The 22,950-nt window shown below is 50.9% G+C and overlaps 1 protein-coding gene across 1 annotated transcript; it reads right to left on the reverse strand.

Moving 5' to 3' along the window:
- Positions 1–5,877: 5,877 nt before the first annotated feature.
- LOC122370252 (phenoloxidase-activating factor 2-like) lies at positions 5,878–21,538 on the reverse strand (the record flags this gene model as incomplete). The annotated part of the gene is made up of 5 exons (XM_043345698.1): positions 5,878–6,298; positions 6,598–6,752; positions 11,703–11,864; positions 12,255–12,364; positions 21,430–21,538. Coding segments are annotated over 5 exons (773 nt in total), but the record flags the coding sequence as incomplete, so codon positions are not given.
- Between the last annotated feature and the right edge of the window lie 1,412 nt (positions 21,539–22,950).

Genomic DNA, 22,950 nt, shown 5'->3' on the forward strand with positions numbered 1-22,950 from the left:
GCAATGAGCATTTGCACCTGAAATCATGCAGCGCTGTCTCTCCCTACTCCTAGCCACAGCCTCTCCACTATCCCGCGGCTTCCGTGGATCCTTACAAACACACGTGCTGCAGCGCTAACAGGACGCTGACCGCTGGCGTGTCGTTGCGTCAGTTCGCTGTCCAGTGCGGTGACACGTCCGTACTGCCATGGTCGGCTGCGTGCATCAGATAACGCCGCTCCAAAGCCCGCCTTTGGTTCGCCTGGGGCTGATGAAACGGCCCACCACACCCCTGGCCGGCGGATGTCCCACGCCCGGTTGGGACGGGGTTTGTAAGCACTCTGGCGCTTCCGCTTATATTGTGAGGACGGAAGTTCGTAGAGCTGCCGATAGCACGTAGTAAATACATTCGTAGGTCGTGTGTGTTTCATCCTCGTACACGTTTAACGTGGAATTTTCCCCGTCTCTCGATTGTCGCTGGCTCCCGTGCCCATTTTCCCGTTTCATCGCGACACTTTCATTAGGCAAGTGTTATAAGTTCAACGTATGTTACAGTGGAAAAGGGTAACTGTTGCAACGAAAATGTGTAAACAATCGATGTTTTGCCAAAGTTATCACTTTTGCTGCCATGTAATGTCACGGGACAAGCTGCAGTGCCGAAGTGCAGAGTGGTGTTTTGAAACGGGAGAGAGAGAGAGAGAGAGAGAGAGAGAGAGAGAGAGAGAGAGAGAGAGAGAGAGAGAGAGAGAGAGAGAGAGAGAGAGAGAGAGAGAGAGAGAGAGAGAGGGAGAGAGAGAATGCCGAGAGCATACATTCATTTCCCGCTCCCTGCAGCTCTTTCCATCGCTGTCCATGAGTGGGAGTCGTCACAATGCCGCCAATCGCACCGGAAGCACTATAGAGGCGTCCCGTGTGTCCATTGTTGGCGGCATCCCCGCTACCACAGACCGGAACTAACGAGGATCCGGTAATAAAAAAAAAATGAACAAGCCCTAAGGTGATAAACACCGCTCAAGGGCACGGTCATGATGCATATCCGATGAGGCTGTTTATGTAAAATCCGCGGCGTTTCTTAGTAGGTAGGTATACGACGCCGGGCTATTCAGAAAGACGAATGCGAACGAAACAGACGATTTACTGCAAGCGGTCTAGTGATTAGGCAGGTGCTTATTGAACTTAAATAGCCTGGAACGCATTATGGACATGATTATGTCCAAGGCCATTATGCCTGTAGAGTGGGGTAGAAGCGCAAAGAATAATCCCCAATCGCGGCTGCAGTTCCACTGCATTTCTCCAGTTCCGAGTACGGTGCAACTCGCCAGTTCCAGAAGCTGTGACAAATCCAACACTAAAACCATCACTTCTATACTATAAGCCATGGAACAACCGTTCGTGGTCCACCACCGCATCATGAGTGATTGCCAATAGTGACAGGAGAGGAGAAACCACCTCTCAACCAGTTATTAGAGCCACGACTGGGAGCGCAGTTCTGACTTCTGACGCATCATTCTATCGGTTCTCTGTAAAGCAGACACCGCGGTGGCTGGCTCCGACAAATAGATTGTCATCGATCGCGGATTGTTCTATCTCGCAGACTGTCATGACTACTGAGGATAGTGGAAATCCCATTGGAGACTATTGGGTGCTGAGGGGGATTTTCCACATAATTTTGGTCTCGACGATTGACTGTCTGCCGCTCTTTTGGGGCAGGCGGCGCCGCAGTTAAACGTGGCTTTCTATCAGGTTAATAGGATTAATGTGGTAACTAACTACGCTCGTTAAGCGTGTCTCGCGAAAAAAATGTTCCCGACTGCCATGACGTTACCATGCACTGATAGGTCTTTACTTTTCGAGCCATTTGTTCGAACTACAAATTGGTTAATGTTCATGATTTGCTTTTAACGCATCTTACGTTCATCACGGTGCAGACAAAAACGCTCATCGTATTTCCTTTCTGCGCTAATCTATATAGTGTAGTCTCCCACCGAGTGCTTCGATCCGTGCGTCGATTAAATAATCATCGAATTGCAACAGTCGGTCCGGTACCCGGGTTCTTTCATCACGATTCACGACAAAGGTCAAAGCTTACGCAGATAGTTGCACAAATGCGAAAGGTCCTTTCAAAAACAGCAGCTCTCCGTTCAGTACGATAAGTGTTAAAGGGCACTCAATTGATTGTGCACAAAAAGTCGTGGAAAGGGCACCACTGATCGTAAGTGCGTCGACATCGATTTGCCTTTCATAAGCAAGAAACGGTTCAAAATGTCACCGCATATAGTGCATTGTGTCCGTGACTGAGGCGTCTACCCGTCTACCTGCACTGTGCAGCTTGAGCTCTGAAAAATTGAAATTTGGCTAGCACTGTTGCGCCATGCTTCTGAAAGAGGATAGGGAAAAGATGTCAAGATGTCAGATGGGGAAGAGGGTAAGATGAATGGCAGAGAGAGAGGCAGGGAGAGAGAGAGAGAGAGAGAGAGAGAGAGAGAGAGAGAGAGCTGGAGAGAAAAAAAAAAGAATAATAGAATGAATACAAAACGTTTATCTTGTGGAAAGCTCTCGCATTATGCACCACCACTGACCACCCGATGACGTAGCCGACAGCCAGCCCCGGCCCTTCACGGACACTCGCTGGCCCGGTTTCCGAGTCCCGTCAGAGGGGGCCGCTCCGTGTCCGATGGATGGCGTGACAGGGCGAGTGAAGGTCACGGTCTGACGATTCCCATCGCAGTCCACCGCCGGGCGCAAAAATCCGTCACGAGCACGTCAGTTACATTACACCAGAACGTTCATTGAAGTCCGGTACGGTTAAATGCCACCAGTGCAGTCGTACAAAAGTTCTTTGGTCACTTTTATCAGTCTGTCCTAGTTTTACTTTATCGACCTCAAAACCTCGACTACTATTTACGAGTACTCTCGTATGTTCTTTTTTACCTAAAGAAATAATAACACAAACAAATTAGAAAGACGCAATCGTTTTAGATATTTAAAGGCGTAAGGTGGATAGTTTGTATCCGATTCCTATTTTTCTATTTATGTTCTTGTTCGTTATAACATAATGAAGAAATCAAATAACACGAGCTCGATAGAAATACTTGTGAATTGAATTATTGGCAAAAGCTCAATATCCAAAACATCTTACACCACCTTTCAATAAGTCATCGTTCTCCAGCCTTCTTATCGATTTTGAGATTGATTTGAAGATTGAGAGGGTTCCGAATTTGGCTATGTATCGCTGATAAATTGTTTAAACTAAACATCACACATCCCGTCGCTTTACATGGTGTGCGTGGGAAACCTAAGATGTGACAATACGCTGTAATCGGGACGAAGCACTGGTTAAAGTCTTTGTTCGGGATATTTTGGAAAGCTTTGTTGATTGCGGGTCCTAAATAAGCGAAGCTACAGGTATTTCCATTACGCATTTTTAATTTCAGCCGCCGATAGGTCCTTCCGGAGTAATTCTTAACCCGGCACCGCCTGGGCTATTTCCGTACCCACGACAGCCTGGGGGGGGGGGGTCGGATCCGACCCCCCCCTGTTATCTCGAGAACCAATGGTCGTATCGAGCCTCGCGAGGCGGCGTTGGAAAGGTCTCTACGAGACCTTCCCAAAGCACTCTTAAGATTTTAAGATTGAGGTCAACTTTCGGGTCAAGGTCAGGTCAAAGGTCAAATTCAGGGGTTTTGCATGATTAGGCTTACGGACAGCGAAATCGATACCTGCTGCGCGAAACTCACCAAAAATGACCTCAAAGGCCTAGTGAAGGTACCATGTGCGTATAGGGGTCATACTAAGTACGGGTCAAGGTCAGGTCAGGTCACGAAAGGTCACGGTTTTCACTTTCTGCTACATGGGCGTGCGACACATGTTTTATGGCTTATTTTTCACGCCGAATCCGATGGTAATGGTTATATGTGACCCCAAGTCACTGTGCTGGTGATAGTGTGCATTGAAAGCATAAAAATCGTTTATACCATACATAACTAAACGAGGGCTAAGAAAAAAAGTCAATTTTTAAACTTTTTATTTTTGACATAAAAATGCACTTTTCTAGACGAGCTTTGTCCCAGGAATCTAGTGGTGCCATTTGTTGTCACATGCGATGTTCCGAAGTGCCTCTAATTCACGAAAATGCTTATGACGTCACCATGCCCTATGCATGTTGGAGCTATTTTTTACAATTTGGGGGTCAAAAATCAAGATAGAAAGTTGAAATTTGGGGCATCTAATGTTCTAATAGAGCTCTACAACATATATTTCGGTGTTTTGGAAATTCCCAAAATTTTGGATTTTATTATCTGTTTTCCAAAAAATATAGTTATTTGAATTTTTAGGGGTAAAAAACGCATTTTATGGAAAATCCGAGATAGCCATTTTAAAGAACTCGTTGAGCTGCGTCTTTTCATGTCCTTAATTTGCAATTTGCTTTAAACCTTGATTTTTGGCGATTTTTTAAACATTTACCACTTTTTGACTAAAAACGCCATGTAGTTACATCACTAAAATCGATATATCTAAAAAAAAATGGAAATTTTTTCTTAAAAATTGCTCAAGAGACGTCAAATTGATGGGGGAGAAGGTATGCCAAGTTTCAAGTAGATAGCGAAAGTGGTTCATGAGTTATTCAAGAAAAACGGAGGGGGGTCGGATCCGACCCCCCTCAGGCGGTCGCGGGTTAACCCTCGCACGACCAGGCCATTTCTCATAACACGAACGACCAGGGGGGGGGGGGGTTGTTACGACCCCCCCCTGGCGTTTCGAAACGGAAGGTCGTAGAGCTTAGCGGAAAAAACCAACGGATTGCTCTCAACGAGATCTCGCGATTGGTGGTATATTTTTTGGTCATAGGTCAACATTTGACCTACTTATGACCGGTCAAAGGTCAAATTTTCCGAAAAAATCAAACTTTTTCAACTTTCCGCGGCGATTGCGGCAAAACGGTGGGAGATATCGACTTGAAACCTTCACTATCGTGTTCCTTGATCAATTCTCTATCGTTTGGTATGTATTTCGTTTCCCTAGCTCTAAAAATGGCGCGTTGGGAGCGCCGGAAGTCGGCAAGGTCACAGTCGGCGGCAGAAATTCGAAAAATCAAAATTTAAATTTTTGAAATCTGATTGTATTTTTGGATTTGGGAGATCCATTTGCTCCCTATAGAAGCTAATATTGCTGCATATTCCCATTGAGGTGACAAGAATTAGCAAAATAGTGGTTCGGGCGCTTTTCAAAAATAGTACCGGACGCTGTTCCTCTTGTGACGTCATAGCTCCGTGACCTGACCTGACCCGATCAATTTTCTTGCACCACACGATAGCCAATGCTTGCCCCAACATGCATGGGAAGTTTCATCATGATCCATCAAACAATGTGGGTATCACCGGCAGAAAACCTAGGGATTCGGCGCACACGTTTGGTAACTGTCGGCCGGAGGCTGTACCTCTTATGACGTCATAACTCCGTGACCTGACATGACCCGATCAATTTTTTTCGGCAAAAGATGCGCAAAGGTTGCCCCAGAGGATATTGAAAATTTCAGCCCGCTACGACAAGCCGTTTAGCGTGCACTTCGAAAAACCTCAGGGGGGGGTTGATACAACCCCCCCCCCCCCTAGGCGTTCTAGGGTTAATATAGAAAGTTGACCTAGCCCGAGACACCAGTGACTCAGGGTCAATGAAATTAGGGTCCATTCGATGGTTGTTTTCCGGCGCTACCAAAGGCCGCTTGAATTTTGACCACCGCCCAGTAGCTTCAAAGGTTGGAAGGGCTGGCTGGAGCCCCCTCCTCTGCTCTGCAGAGCGCCATCCCACACTCACTTACGGTATGGAAAAAGGGGATCCTAGTCAGGTGCGTGTTAAAAAGCCAGTAGCCGTGCACCCTCGCGTGTTCAAAACATCATCCACAAGCACCCTTTATTCCTCCCTGATTATTCGCTGACACCATTTGCAACACATCATTAGAAGCACCGACAGACTTCCAACATAGCATTCACCCGACACAGCGTTCCCCGAGCGCAGCACATGCCCTCGGTGGCAGGTGCATGTGCTGCCATCTGAAACACAGGTACATAACTAGCGCTGCTCTCTACCGGCCGTAGGTAGCGCTCCGGTCGGGCCTGTTCCCTCGGCGGATGCTGCTGTCGCTGCCGCTCGGTGCACTGGCAGCTCCAATACTCCTCTGGATGAAGTCGAGGACGTGGACGGAGCTGGCAAACACGGCCGGAGGAGAGTCGGGCCTGCCACACTCCACCGACCAGGAGGTGATGCCGGCCAGAACGTACGAGCCGTCCACGAGACAGGCAAGCGGGCCGCCGCCGTCCCCCTGGAACACACAGGAGAGCGGCGTCACTCAATGTCACACACTGACTGATCAGCGGGAGGGGCTGGGAGGGAATCGAGAGCGAACGCAGGTGTGCTTACAATTTCAAGAAACTAGCGCAGCGGTAATGCTCGATGTCTAGAGGCCACATCCAGCAGACAGCATTTCAAGAAGGAGGCGATCAATGTAGCCCACGTTTTACGTGACAAGGTATCTGATTAAGTGAAAGGTATAGTTTTTGCAAGATATTCAATATGCGAGTCAGACTTCCTGACCCCGTCCCCATCGATCACCACCCTCACCTGACAGGCATTGATGCCACTTTCTCCTCCGGCACAGACGAAGCTCCGGTGGAGTCTGAAGAAGCTGCCCAGTCTGGTGGCCTTCAGACTGGACTCACACAGCTCGCTATTGACGACTGGAAGTTCTACCTTCTTCAGAATGGACGGAGCACCGGCTAAAAAGCACAAAATGGAGCATAAGAGCACAAAATAATTAAGACTGTATAAACATCATAAACGAAACAAAACGTCAATTCTAACGAATTGCACAGAGCACACTGATCAGTGGCGTATCCAGGGGGGAGGCCAAGAGGCCATGGCCTCCCCCTTTGGCATCAAACATGCAAGTGGGCCCTTTGGGTCACTTGAGTGCAGTGACGTACCCAAGGGGGGCCATGGGGGCCCTGAGGGGTGCCCTGGTTACCTGAGGGTCCCCTTGGTCACCTGAGGGGTCCCTGGTTATCTGAGGGGCCCTTGGTTATCTGTGAGGGCCCATGGTTATCTGAGGGGCCCCTGGTTATCTGAGGAGCCCCTGGTTATCTGAGGGGCCCCTGGTTATCTGAGGGGGCCTTGGTTGCCTGACTGGTCCCTGGTTATCTGAAGGACTCCTGGTTACCTGAGGGGCCCCTGGCTACGGGGCCCGACGGCCCTGGTTATCTGAGGGGCCCATGGCTATCTGAGGGGCTCATGGCTATCTGAGGGGCCCATGATTACCTGAGGGCCCCTGGTGTCCTGGGGGCCGCTGCTTACCTGAGGGGCCCCTGATTACCTAAGGGGCCCGTGATTGCCTGAGAGCCCCTGATTATCTGAAAGGCCTCTGGTTACCAGTGGGGCCTCTTGGTATATGAGGGCCCATGGTTATCTGAGGGGCCCTGGTTACCTGAGGGGCCCCTAGTTATCTAAGGGCCCCTAGCTACCTGAGGGGCCCCTGATCCCCTGGGTGACCCCTGACCAGTGATCTGAAGAAACCATGGTCACCTGAAGGGCCCATTTAACTGGGGAGTACCTGGTAATATGAAGGGCCGCTGCAGTCACATAAAGGCCCTTAGTTACCCGTGGAGCCCCTAGTATAACCGTCATCTGGTTATCAGAGGGTCCCCTGGTCACCTGGTGGGCCCCTGGTCAATTGAAAGACCCTTGGTCAATTGAAAGGCCCTGGTCACCTGAGAGGCCCCTGATTAGGTACCTGAACGGCCCGTGATCACTCGGATTCAATGGTATGGCCAGGGGCGAGGGGGCACGTGTCCAGTATAGGGTTTAGGGTGCCCTCGGACCCGAGAGGCCCTGCGGTGCCAATTGGCGGCAGAGGGCCCGCGCTGGCAACGCTTTAACTGAAAAGGAGACCACAGGGCTTGTGAGAACACCCCATGGGCTCTTGTGTAGCCACACTTATCTCCAGAAGGGCCTCACGCCAGGTTCTGAGTGACCTTGCCGGCCCTGAGGGCTCTTGCCGGCCAATAAGGGATCAGCTGTAAGGGCCCATACCCGTTTGCTATGGCCCCACGGCCCACACCGGTGTTTCTGAGGGCCCTCACAACGGCGCCTGCGAGGGCCTCCACTGCCACCTCTAAGGGCCCCACACCAGTGCCTACTTTTCGGCGGCTCTGAGAGCCCCCACACCGGCGCCTCCGAGGGCCCTAAGCAGCACAGCTGACGGTCACTTGCCAGTGACTCTGAGGGCCTCTCACCGACCTCTGAGGGTCCCTTGCCGGCCTATGAAGGGCCACCAGTAACTTTCAGGGCCCCACACATGCCAAAGTGATGGCCCCCACCAGTGTCTCTAAGCCCAAAGGCCCCCACAACGGCGCCTGTGAGGACCCCACACCAGCGCATCTGAGGGCCTTTCACCGACACCTCTGGGGGACTAGCACAGGTGACTGTGAGGCGCTCGCTCGCTTCACTTCCTCATAAAATACCGTGCATTTTATGCATACTTCTTGAGCAAAAATTATATTTTTACCTGCCAATTTTGCACATTTTCTCAGGGCTCAGACAGACAGACAGACAGACAGACAGACAGACAGACAGACAGACAGACAGACAGACAGACAGACAGACAGACAGACGGGCAGAGGGGCCCGTCTGCAAGGGGGACCGGACCCAATGTGCCCAATCTTCTCATCGAAAGGTTCTGGATATGCCCCTGCCTTGGTTGACAGCGGCATCCGGGTGGCCCGTGGGTCCCTTTGAGAGCAGGTGGCCCCCTCCTGGGCGAAATCCTGGGTACGTGCCTGCTTGAGTGTCCCAAGAGAAACGACCTTCAGGGCCTCATTTAAAGTACTGGCCCAAGCATAAATAAAGTCAAACTGCGTCAAACTATCTTAAAATGTCATTTGCTGGCCCTCATAGGCCCTCTGAGGCTAAGGCCGAGCCCCCAGAGGCTAGCGTGGGCCCTCAGAGGTCGCTTTGGCGGCCCTAAAGAAGCTTAGACTCGAGCGTGGGATCCTTTGACGCTGGTGTAGAGCCCCAAGGAGCCAGCGCTCAGCCCTCTAAGGCCAGCGTGGGGCCTTCTAAGGCCATTGTGGGGTCTCTAAGGCCAGTGTGGGGCCTTCTAAGGCCAGTATGGGACAGGGCCTCCTCTAAGGAATTTTCACTGGGGGGGGGGGGGGGGGGCAGAGGCTCAGAACCCAAACCTGGGGTACCCCCAAATCCGGTTTTCTCATCGGATTTAGGCCACTCATTTTTCGTCACAGCCCTAATGCCATTATTTTTATTTATATATTTATATATTTATTTATTTATTTATTTATCTATTTATTATTTTATTTATTTATATTATATATTTATTTATATTATTTTGAAAAAATAAAGAAATAGTAGGCCACCTGACCCTATACCGGTGGATCCGGACCGGCACGGGCAGGGTGACATTTGGGGTAAATATCCCCCGCAGCGTCCGAAATCGAAGAAAATTTCCGGCTTTCCGAAAATGAAATAAAATGCCTTTATTAAAAAAAAAGTATCAAACGGCACAGCAGTGCGTAAGGAATCTAACCGACTGCAGAAAGTGAGAGGTCTTAGGTATCGATTTCCCAAACGCTGGAAACCAACAGCTACCTGCCTAAAAACAGCTTACCATCCTAAAAAGCTACTTGCCTGAAAATGACTCAAGAAACAGGCCACAGGTCAATGAGAATGAGGGTCAGGGAACAGGGTAATTACATTTTCAGGAAATGTGTAGAATTGAAGTAATCACGAGGATACCTACTAAAACTTTTGCCACGCTGGGCCGCTTTTTATGCGAGTTATTCGCAAAAAAAAAAAACTAGGGGTGGGGTCTATCATACCCCTCAATAAGTGAGAGGGCTTATCGCCGCTAGCCCAAACACTGGAAAAAAAACTTTTATATCGTGCTATAAAGCTCAGCTGCACTCTAATTTGACCGTAGGAAAATTTCCTGTTCAAGAATAAACCCGTCTCCCGAAAAAACATAATACTTCTCCGTGTTGAACCATAAGCGCTTGACTGATTGAGACTATAGAGGGCGACCGTTCCAGTTGGGCTGTTTCCTTCTCAAAGTGATGCCCCGTTCGGGCTTCAGTCGGCGTTCGATTATAAAATCTGCATTGTCTGCCCTCATTCCGCGGCTCATCCGAGGCGGATCTGTAAAAGAAACCCTGTAGATAAGAAACCAGCGATATAAGGAAACTAAAATTAGTAACGTGGTGATCGGTTGAGATAATCTGGATTGTTTGTTTGGTAAGCTTATAGTGAAAGTTCCTCGTTTTTCTACGATATTTGCTTAACTGCGTGGCCCCCCCAGTGAAGCCATTTCAGCTCCACTGGGGGGGGGAAGCGGCATGACTGGGGGGGGGCCGCGGCCCCCCCAGTTAACATGTTAGAGGAGGCCCTGGTGTGGGACCCTCTATGTCTAGCATGGGGCCGTCTATGTCCAGCGTGGGATCTTTTAAGTTCAGCGACATGGGGCCTTCTTAGGTCAGACTGAGGCCCATTGGCCACCGATACTAGCTTGGGGCCCTCTGAAGACAATGTGAAGCCCTTTTAGGCCAGTGTAAGGCACTCTGTGACCAGCGTGAACCATCTGAGGCCAGCGTGGGACCATCTGTCATCTGACTTCAGACTTCAGAGTCTGGTACTGGGCCCTCAGAAGCCAGCGCGGGCCTTCATAGGCTGGTGTCGGGCCATTAGAGGCCACCTCGAGGGCCTTGGCAGCCACTTTTCAGGACTTATGCATGTTTTGGCCCCCTGAGGTAGGAGTGGCCCTTAAAGGCCGGCGTGGGACCCTCAGGGGGCATCATGGGCTTCTAGAGACCGGCGTGGGTTCGAGAGCGGCATAAGGTCGTCAGACTGACTCAAAGACTCCCAAGAGCCAGCGGGGGCCCTATGAGGTCAGCCATAGCATGGGTCTCCTGAGGCCATTATGGGACCCGGAGGCCAGCGAGGTTCACTCTGTTGCCGGTGTGGGGCTTTCAGAGGCCAGAATGAGCCTTCAGAGGTCGGAGTGAGGCCAATGTGGACTAGGGCCATCAGAGTCTAGATCAGAGCTCAACCAGAGTCGGGCCCTTCAAAGTTAAGGGTATCAGCCCTCAAACAGCACAAGCCACTAAGAGATTGACATCATCTGCCCTTTGAAAAATGTTACAATCGTAAAGAAATGACAAAACATTTGGTTTTGATAATCTTTAGTGGCCCTGGCGACGACCAAAGCAAAAAAAAAAAACTGTATGCCTACTGCTGAAATAAATCGTACACTACATGCAGAGCTATCGATACCAATGGCTTTTTTCACGTTTTTCTTTTCTTTTTTAGATTGCCGAGTGTGCCTAAAAAGGCTCCCTCATATGGGTGAAAAAGGCAAAGAACCGCACATGGGCGTGGGTTAAGTACGCCACTACTGGGGCCCCTAAGTAAGGGTGGGGCCCCTTGAGCAGGTTTGGCCTCCCCCTTTTCAAGATCCTGGATACGCCACTGACACTGATCCAAAATGCGATCAGCAAACGTCTCTTATCTAACTAGGATAACTTAGCGCTGGCCTAAAAGAGACGAACGAGTGATCGATAATGTTCGTAGCTTTTTTAGTTAACACTAAATAGCTAACAAATCCTACGAGACATCGATCGGTCGATCGATGTCGATTTACAATCGCTGCTGCTGCCTTTCCTCACCGTCAAAGCCCTGTTTGCCCCACCCGGACGCGACGCAGCGACGTCCGTTGAAGTTCTGCCCCGGTTTCGGTAGACAAATGGGCTGCACGTGGGAATCCAGCACCGCGGGGGAGGACAGCTCCATCACAGCCGCATCCTCGAACAGCGGGCCCTGGCGGAAACCTGACGGTGAGAGAGACGGAGTTTGGGTCTCATTGCAATCGTAGCCGTCAACTAGGGTGGCATAGTAGTTAGGTTAGAGATAGCAGGCGATTGATGACACGACGCATTTGAGTGGGTCAATTATAGCAGTCGTAATGTGTGTATTTCCGTGCTCAAAAGTAGATGATTTAATCAGCAAAAGAATTAGTGAGATCATTTCATAGCAATCTATTCACATTAGCAGCTCAGTTACGATATAATATCGGCAATATTTAAAATTTGCGTCAACACAGTGATCACTAATGGAACACGATGCCTCTATGACGTAAGATAACACGAAGTGACAGCAAAGGCTATAATTTTGTTTCAAATTTTAGTTTTGTCGACCCCGTCAGATCACACAAGGCTGACCTTCATTCATGTGTATGACGGCGACGTCGATGTCCTGGTAGGGCAGCGGCTCACTCTCAGAGAACAGCTGGTACTCGCCCAGTCGGACCAGTACCTCCGTCGGGCGGATACTGCAGGAGAAAACACGATCACATACAGACATAGAGAATTTTCATAGAAACACACCACACCAAATGGCACTCCCCCAGCCGGACCAGTACCTCCGTCGGGCGGATATTGCAGGAAAGAGACACCTGCACTGAGACAGACACATAATATATTTTGTTGGATCTACGGATAAACCTCAGCCGGATCGGCATCTGCGCCGTCTCCACCGATCTTATGCCGCTTTCATTCTTACAGACACGCAGTCAGGAAAGTCGAAAACGTACGCATCACTGCAAATCTGCATTGCATTACCTAGCCACATGTCCGGGCGTTCCTGAAGATGAGCGATGCCAAGCTACAAATATCTACCGGCTCCAACTTTGTCCATCTCAGCGATCGTGCCGTCTGTCCACATCCTATCACCCTCATCCGCCACGTGGGAGGGACCTTGTGACGCCCTTACTGTCACCCACGCCTCGCTGAGTCAGCTAAGCTACAGACAAGGTCGGCTCAGTCACAGATTCTCAGCTAACAGCCACTACCGAACTGGTAAGGCGCGATGGTGGGAAGGATGAATCACCTCTCGCAATTCCTCGCATTTTGTCGTCACAGCTGTGCGTCCTCTGTCCAGTCTTACAAGTTTTATGAATTTTACCGTAAAATACTTCGATAATGCCTTTTATCTGATCGATAATGATGACGTGCTACGTGATTGATTTATTGCAAGATGAAAGGGCGAACGTAGTTTTGGTTTGTTTTATGTCCTTTCTTCTAAGATTGTACTTACTCAATAAAACGTGGTCATTAATTGTGCAATAATCAAGGAAACGTGACTCATCTTCTGCAATAGGCACTTTATCGTGGCATTGCAGCATCTCTGCAATGAAAGTTAATACTGCTCATAAAACAGGAGACTTGCTCGCCCGATGTGACATCACCGATATACCACCTGTAATACCCTATTACTGCTAAAAAAGCTGTTTAAGGTCATGATGAATGGATATGCTTACGCTAGAATGATGGCTTTATTGCCGTGAGTGACGTAGAACTGTCCCCACAATCCAGGTCGGCAGTTCGCGTGACCTGTCTAGTGACATCTGACCAATTTGTGTTACGAATGCCTGTCTGAAAACGTCATATAAGATTGTAGTCAGCGGTCATGTGAGTGTGAATGAATCATGCCGTATGGAGTGACTGTAGAGTGAACCTGATCAGTGTGTGACTGGAGGGGTTGCCCGAGGCATTGTGTCAGTAGTACTGGGAAGAATGATGTGACGGGGAGCCAATGGGATGAATGATTGATGACGTGATATGACGTGATGCCCCTGTATAAATGTTGTGTGCGTTCGTGTACCGTTGAGTCGTCGTGGACCGCTAGACCTGAATAGAGTCTACCAAAGTGTTGCCCAGATCTTTCCTTCTACATCTTCTACAAGCTATTTCGGCGTTATCATGGACACACCGACAGAGACGGGCGCTGTGGTGCAGGGATCTGAGCAGGTCCGGATCGGAGCTGGACTCGATCCTCGCCTCATCGACGAGTACGACGGGAGCGGCGACGTCGTCGAATGGCACACGCAGGCGTCACTGCTCTGTGAGTACCGCGGTGTGTCGGCGGCGGAGGTGTTGCCCATGCGGCTGAAAGGTGGTGCTTTCGCCGTGTGGTCACAGCTGTCCGCGGTGGACCGCCGGTCAGCAACGGCGACACGAGACGCCTTGTTTAAGGCGTTCACCATGGACGACTTCGCGGCTCACACAGCATTCGTCGCACGTCGGCTAGAGCCGGGGGAGAGCGCTGATGTCTTCCTGGCGAGTCTGCGCCGCTATGCTGCACTGTTCGGCGGCGTGACGGACCGACAGCTGGTAGCTGCCTTCGTCAACGGTCTGCCGGCGTCCGTGGCGGACACAATCCGAGCAGGAACCAGGTCAGAGCAACTCAGTCTGGAGAGCACAGTCGCCCGCGCGCGGGCGGTGCTTGGTAATGACCAGACGCAAGCTGTGGCGGCGGTTCACAATGATCTGCAGCGGCGGCAGCGACCGAAGCGCCCACCTCGTCCCAGACGCTGCTGGACGTGTGGGACTGAGGGTCATCTCGCCGCGGCCTGCCCAAACGCCTCGGGGGACGTGTCAGCGCGAGCACTGTCCCCGGAGCAATAGATCGCGTCCTCCCTGTGATCCAGAGCAAGGTAGACGGTCGTGAGCGGCGTGTATTGGTGGACACTGGTTGCACAGACACGCTCGTGCACAAGGATTGTTGTGAGCAGTGGACACCGCGGACGGTGATGATGAGGACTGTGAACGGTGGGTCGTTGCGGTGTAGTGGGACGGCCAAAGTCACCATGGAGTGCCAAGGCAAACGAGTGACGCTCGCAGCCTTTGTTGTGCCTGATCGTCCATTGGGAGTGGACATGGTGCTGGGCATGTCGGGCATCACGGCCCTAGGTGGCATCAGCCTGAGGACGCCGACAGACGTGCGGATCTGTGCGGCGGCGGCGGCTGAGGTCGACCCCCAGGGGCTGGCGCTGGATGCAGCAGACTTCTCGGCCCGGTTCGAGGCACAAACTGGAGAGTGGACGGTGGCATGGAAGTGGGCAGATGGGGAAGGCCCGGAGTATCTGCACAACCAGGTCGCCCAGTATGCCGTGCCGCCGGAAGCTCGACCAGCATATGACGCCGAGCTGGAGCTGTGGATCCGGGAAGGATGGCTGCAGCCGTACGACGAGCGGGTGGATGGCCCAGTCCGAGGTTTAATTCCTCTGATGGCGGTCCCGCAGCCAAATCAGGACAAGGTGAGGCCTGTCCTGGACTACCGTGAGCTGAATGGTCACATAATCGCACACACTGCAGATGCGGACGTTTGCGCCGATCAGCTTCGTCGCTGGCGGCGGCATGGCGCTCGCATTGCTGTAGTGGACTTGCGGAAGGCGTACCTTCAGCTCCGGTTGGATCGGCGGCTGCGACCGTACCAGACGGTGGAGGTGCGAGGTCAGAGATACTGCCTGACTCGCATCGGATTCGGCCTGAGCATCGCACCGGCTGTCATGAAGGCCGTGGTACGAGCCGTCCTGCTCCAGGATGAAGTGGTGGCCCGAGGAGTGCTGCCTTATGTGGACGATCTCCTGGTGGACGAAGAAATCGTCAGCGCGGACCACGTGGTGGAGCACTTCGCCCGGTACGGCCTGGACAGGCTGGACTGCAAGCCGCCGGAGCGGGCGGCGGAGGGAGCACGGCTGCTCGGACTGCGGGTGAGTGCGGTCGCTGGAGAGCTGTGCTGGCGTCGTGACAACCCAGTGCCGGCGCCCCCGGAAGTGCTGACGCGTCGGGCTGTGTTTGCTTGGTGTGGTCAGCTGGTGTCCCATCTGCCAGTGGTGGGATGGCTGCGACCAGCGGCCGCGTGGCTCAAACGGCGCGTCAATGCTCTAACAGCAGGATGGGACGACCCAACAGAGGATGTGGGGCTGCGCGGGCAGGTCGATCATGTCGTGGCCCGACTGAACGACAGTGACCCGGCTCGAGGCCCATGGCGGCTGAAGGGGAACAAGTTGGTGGTCTGGACGGACGCTAGCTCTATCGCTGCCGGTGTCGTCCTGGAGGACCCCGAGGGTGGCGTCGTGGAGGATGCGAGCTGGCTGCGGCCTGAGTCGAAGGCGGCGATGCACATAAACATGGCTGAACTGGACGCGGCGCTCAGCGGCGTGAACATGGCGATCGCCTGGGGCATCACCATCATCGATCTCTGTACGGACTCGGCTACGGTCCACAAATGGATCGATGACGCCCTGACCGGCCGCTCGCGCCTGCGGACGAAGGCACACGGGGAGATGCTCATCCGCCGGAGGATCGACGTCATCCGTCAGCTGGTGGAGGAGTTCAACCTGAGGCTGACAGTCGTCCTGGTGAAGTCCGCAGACAACCTGGCGGATGCACTGACTCGTGTGCCAAAGGAGTGGCTCCAAACACCGGACCCAGAGCCTACCGCACGGCCGGTGGCTGCCGCAGCAATCGCGGACCCACGGCCGGATGTCGACCCCGCACGGATACGCGCAGTGCACGAGAGTACTGGACATCAGGGAGTCCGTCGGACCCTCTGGTACGTGCGGCGGAATGAAGACGCCCGTGCCACCCGGTCGGCAGTGCGCGCCGTGATCCAACAGTGTGATGTGTGCCAGTCCATTGACCCAGCACCGGTACGTTGGCAGCAAGGGTCACTGAGTGTGCCGCTGACGTGGGAACGGCTGGCGATCGACGTTACGCACTACCGGGAACGGTCCTATCTAACTGTTATTGATTGTGGACCATCCCGGTATGGAATTTGGCGACTACTGCGCCGGTCAGATGCGGCTGAGGTGACGAACCAGCTGGAAAACATCTTCCTGGAAAGAGGCGCGCCTGCAGAGCTTCTGCTGGACAACGCCACGGAGTTCCGCAGCCGCCGGATGGCGGCATTCGCCGCGCGGTGGGGCGTCCGGCTGCGCTTCCGGGCGGTGCACGAGGCGGGCGGCAACGGCATCGTCGAGCGCCACCATCGGACAGTCAAGGTGATTGCAGCCCGACAAGGCTGTACAATCGGGGAAGCAGTGCACCGCTATAACGCCACGCCTCGTGACGGGATGCATCCTAGCAGCGCTCCTGCAGCGGCTGTCTTCCAGCGCGCTGGCCACGACCTCCCACTGAACATCGATGAACCCGGCCGAGCGGTGTCCGAAGTGGACGATGGCATCCAGAGTGCACGCAAAGCGTTCCGGGTCGGTGACGCCGTGTGGATACGCCGCCGAGGTCAGCCGACGCGGTGCACGGACGTGTCGCGGCGGGACGTGGTGACCCGACTGTTACCGGCACCACTGGTGGAGGTGGATGGTGCCCCGTGGCATGTGCGCTGCGTCCGACGACGGTTTGAGGAGGTTGGCGACACAGACAGTATGAGTGACTGTGAGTCCGAACCTGAAGACTGCCTATCAGAGATCAGGACGCTGCGGCTGCACGAGAAGCCGTCTGGTTCGGTGTCGGGGACGGGACAGGACACTGACCCCCCGCCTCCCGAGCCGCCCGATACGGGAGCACCGGTGGAGACGAGTGAAGATGCAGCTGACGTTCCGAGTGAGACGTTCAGCGGTGCACGGGAGGACGCTCAGAGTGAGGTTACGGAAGCCCAACGAGAACGGAATGGCCAAACCGTACTGCGGCGTAGTACACGTGTGAGAACAGCCCCGGAAGAGCTGTATGGACAGAGTGTGCCAAGCGAATGTATTGATGTTGATGATGAATAATGATGATGATTACTGATAATCAGGTGGAGGTGTAGTCAGCGGTCATGTGAGTGTGAATGAATCATGCCGTATGGAGTGACTGTAGAGTGAACCTGATCAGTGTGTGACTGGAGGGGTTGCCCGAGGCATTGTGTCAGTAGTACTGGGAAGAATGATGTGACGGGGAGCCAATGGGATGAATGATTGATGACGTGATATGACGTGATGCCCCTGTATAAATGTTGTGTGCGTTCGTGTACCGTTGAGTCGTCGTGGACCGCTAGACCTGAATAGAGTCTACCAAAGTGTTGCCCAGATCTTTCCTTCTACATCTTCTACAAAGATAGCTGTCACAAATACTTTATAAGTAATTTGATGAATAAGTGCACTAATATTACAATATATAGGGGAGATCCGTGTAAGACGCCCAGGGTCGGTAAGAGGCCCCTTCGCTTTTTTTACCAAACCAATAATGTTATTTATTTTTTAATGTTCTTGTAAAGCAGAAGCCCTCTTGAAACAACAACTCACGAAACCTGAGGTATCAGGTGCGTCGCAGCGACTTTTGGTAAGCCTGTTTCTGTTTTTGCCCCTTTACTTGCTAGATATATGCATCTTTATCACCCTTATATATCTGAAAAAAACAATGACTATCAAATGCAATCTTATCTCATCGAAATTGTCACATGTTAGCTTCAGAATAGACCATGTTCTGGTGCGCTGCAAATGTCTCATAAACCATAAATATTGTGACGTTAAAACACTGCATTTTTTTAAGAGGCCCTCCCCTCGAGGATTATAAAACGCCCCCCCGATAAAAACGCCCCCGATGCTAAAACGCCTGCACCTGCGGCAGGCGTGGCATTCTTTTTTCAAGGAGTTTGTTTTTGTTTCTTTTTTCTGTTTCTTTTTCTAGAGGTAATAGGTACAATTTTCGTTGGTCATCAGCGTTTGGTTGTGCTAGTTTTCGCATTGTTCGAGCGCTTTGGAAGTGTTATTGGTTTCGATAACACCGTATTTGCTTAGCTTTTCGAAATAAAAGGCCTTGCAGCTGTGTTCGCAAAACGTCTTTTACAAGTCGACTTGCCTTGTTAAACGCCCGAGGGGGGGGGGGCGTCTTACCATACCCATAGTGTAAGAGGCCCTTTTGCAACTTTTTCCAAAATGTTAAAGTTTACGGTTTGTGTACCCCCTAGATTCATTTTGAATGCAAATATGTATGGGAAAATGATGCATGCTCACAGCGCATGCACACGTTAGCTCTTAAATATTATCAGTTGTCTAAAAATAGCAACTGAGCTTAAGGGGGGGCCTCCTGCACCACTCTCCCCTACAGCAATATCTTGCGAGTGGTTAGTGGCACCGCCAATGATGTGCTGTATAGCGCAAAAATGCAAGCCAAGTCGATCAAATTGAAGAGCTTTTGCTGAATGCGACAACATTTTGACGAACTGAGGCGAGGAATGCGCTGTTCTGATTCATGCAGTTACATGTCTGTCAGAGGTTTAACCCTCGCATGTGTGCGGCGTTTGCCAGCTTCTAATGTGTAGGGGGGGGGGGGGGGTCGGTTGGACCTCCCCCTTGCCGTTTGGCCCCTGATCGAGCTAGAGCTTCGCGGAAAAAACGAGCGTGTTGCCCGTGACGAGAGGAAGCCGATGATACCCAAATTTAAGGACCTAGGTCATTGGTTGACCTTCCAGGTCAGGTCAATGACCCAAAGTCGGGAAAATCGGGACCTATTAGAAAGTCGTAAAGTGTGGCTGCTAAGGGGTTTTTCGGGGTGCTGATCACGAATATCGTGTTAGTTTTGATCACAGATGATGTCTTTAAGCATTTAGACCAGGTCGGGTCAGGTCAGGTCAGGTCAACCAGTAGGGGCTGTGACGGGTATTCGTAGTACGTGTCAACCGCCTCTGACAGCTTCGTAACATGTTACAAAGGCATCAAAACTACTTCGTAAATGTTCAAATGGTTGCTAAATTCGAATTCAGCTCCAAAAACTAGCCTAGAAACATGTAAAACTCGAAAAAGTGAACCGAGGTCACCCGAGGTCACCAAAGGTCAATGACCTGACCTGACCTTCAGGTGACCTTGACACCCATTCTAATGCATGGGAGCAACATCAAATCACATGTTTGAACGTTTGAAACCACGAAAAGCTTGCAAACGCGCGGCTAATGCCAGCCGACATACGCGGAATCGCGATTCCGGCCAAACATGGTCTCGGAAAAGAGGTCACAGGTCAAAGGTCATTTGGGTCAGGGTCATGAAATTTTCAGGGTAGGTGTAAAATTAATCAATGAGAGGGTACTGAAAGTTTCGTCGCGATCGGCCGCTTTTTACGCGAGTTATTCGCGAAAAACCATGGGGGGGTCCATCCGACCCCCCCCCCCTACACATGCGAGGGTTAAAACTAATAAAACGACCCAACGCACGGTAATATTGCGTTGTTGGCAAACATACTTCCTTACCTATTTTCTATAAGAACAGTCTCCTCGGTCGCCGATACTGACTAAGTGATTAGCCCGCGCCCCACTGGGGGGGGGCTATTCATAGCCCCCCGCCTCCCGTTTTTCTGCAATAACTTCCAAACCGCTTGACGTATCAACGCCAAACTTTCAGTACCTTCGGCTGCATCAATTGGACACCTTGTAACAAAATATAAACTTCGTAGCTACCATTGGCCGGCCAGAAATGACGTCAGAGTGACGTCATGTTCGGCCGATTTCGACGCAAAACCTTGAACCACGGCAATCGCTCCCAAGAGCTCATTTTTAAGCTAGATCCAATTTCTTTGCATGAGAGGACTAAGAATAGACTGCGCTATCAAATTGCTTTCTCGGTTTTTCAAAATTTTTGAAAATTTTGAAAATTATATACAATAAAATTCGAAATTTTTATCTTTTTATTTTTCTCAAAAACTTTTTGACTTTTCGAAAAACGGAATATATGTGATAGAACACATGCTTATGATTTATTCTAGCAAGTTTTAGCTAAATATCTTAAAAAATGGCCAAGTTATGCGCATTATTGATTATTGCAAAAAATTCACAATTATAAATTTTTCAAATCATTTTTATAGTAAGTTTTTGACATCTTACACATATATAAAAAGCACCATCGTGTTTCTGAGCTTAAACTGCTTCCAATAGACACATTTTTTTGTTGAAAAATTTAACTTCAAAAATTGACCTTTTTTGACCTGAAAGTGACCTGACCTAAGCTAAATTCAACACAAAATGACCTGGAATGGCACAAAACGACGTACAATTCGAAATTTATGGCGTAAATGAACCATAAAACATGCGTCACGTGAACGACGCATGATATAATATTTCCGTGACCTGTGATGACCTGACCCTGACCTAAAATTCAAAGTACAAGTTGTACCCTCAGGGTACCAAAGTTGCATCTGTTCACGAGTGAAGTACTATCTGTTCACGAGTGTGTAACCAAAAGTGAACCTGATCTGACATGTAAGACGGCGGCCAGAGCCCAAAATGTGAACAAGCCAAAATGCTAATAATTTTTACTTTGACCTGACCTGTGACGTCATCGGTGACCTCGAGGTCAATGAAATTAGGTTTGGCTCGACAGTTTTTTTCCGGGGCTATCAGACGCCGTTTGAGTATTAACGATCGGCCCAGTAGTTTCGTAGGAGGGGGGGGGGGGGGGCTATGAAGAGGCCCCCCCCCCAGTGGGACGCATTATACGCAGACCCCAGTGGGGCGCGGGTTAGGAGAGGCAATGGGTGGCCGTCAATAGAAGGCAGTATCGTAGCAGGGCAATATTGCATGATGAACACGTCGAAGTCAAGCCAGTCGCCGGGTCCTGGTACTCACTAGGAGAGGCAGTGTGCGGCCGTCACCACGTGCCGCTCGCTGATGAGGGTGCCGCCACAGACGAAGGTTCCGTTCCTGTAGTAGATGACCGCCTGCCAGGGCAGCTCACCTGCCGAGAGAGACACGGAAGAACCACAAATTAACGATACGGGCTTAGCGACACCGACTCTTGATCGTGGCTTAACCCTCGCGGGCCCGGGGGGGGGGGGCGTTTTTCGCCCCCCTGGCGAGTATTTGCGATAGCTCCCGAACGCTTAGGGATAGGAAGGCGAAACTTTCAGTACCTTTTCTCCCATCAATTTGACATCTTCTGAAGTAAAAAATTTGGACCTAGCCCCCTTGATGACGTCACAAAGTCCATTTTTCTAGACCCCTGCACGGCAAACTTCGGCGTCACAGACGCAAACTTCAAATAGCTGCTAAAAATAGAGTTTTAGAGATAAAGACAAATTACGAGCACGGCTGTGTAGCGTTTGACCTAGAGAAAAATAAAAAAATAGTTTCGGTGACCTGAGGTCAGAGGTCAGGTCAACGACCCCGAAATGTAGTTTTAGTTTTTCGCAAATAACTTCGACAAAAATGGTCCTAGAGCTACGGCAGTGGTACCATCGCATTCGCCTTGTCAAGCCGCGTCGAATGATATATATTTTGTTCGGAAAAGGTCAAGTTTCATGTTGACCTCATGTGACCTCGAATGACCTCTGGTTGACCTTGACACATGAAAGGTCGTTTATGATGGATTTGTACCCGCTGATCACGAATCTGGCATCTATTTTCCTCTAAGCCTTCATTTAGAGCTTCCGGATGGCAAAATTGTCTTATTTATTATTACTAACTTGAATCAGTGAAATAGCCTCTAGCAGGGATACTCTTCTGTGACCTTGACCTTTGAGCAGCCTTGTATCGTAAGATGAACCACAAATAGGGAACTGATAAGCCTCAAAACATTTCAAAACATCTTGGAAGTTAGCACGCAAGATGTGCGAAAAAGTGCCAAGTTTGAGGTCAATTTTGAGCGTGAACTTGACCTTGACCTTTGATTTGGAGCACATTTTCAGAATCCTCAGATTCTCTTCTTTCGTTTGACACCCAATTTTGCCGGTTTGATGCAGCCTGCCGTCCTCTAGAAGGCTTACTTTGAGATCACTACACATGTGCCGGTTTTGGCCTTTGACCTTGACCTCTGACCTTGAAAATTGACCTGAGGTCAAAAATTTTAGGTGCATTAGAATCGTCTCGTAATGACCTTTCGTTTGGTATCGCTTTTGTTTCCGTAGCTCCCTTATTAACGGAGTTAGACGGGGGGGGGGGGCGAAAAACGCCCCCCCCCGGGCTGCGGTGGTTGGGATTACCCCCGGGCCCGGCCGGGTTAACGACACCGAATCTTGGTCATGGTAGAACAATAACATGACAGACACGGGACTTTGTAGAAGAGTAACCAAGGAGCTGGAATGAAGGAGACTGCAACGCGAAAATGAGCCTAGCACTGTGAGATCTGGAAACTGCGATGCGAAACAAGAG

Source organism: Amphibalanus amphitrite, unplaced genomic scaffold, assembly GCF_019059575.1.
Source record: "Amphibalanus amphitrite isolate SeventyFive unplaced genomic scaffold, NRLGWU_Aamphi_draft 001114F_arrow, whole genome shotgun sequence".
Taxonomy (NCBI): Eukaryota; Metazoa; Arthropoda; class Thecostraca; order Balanomorpha; family Balanidae; genus Amphibalanus; species Amphibalanus amphitrite.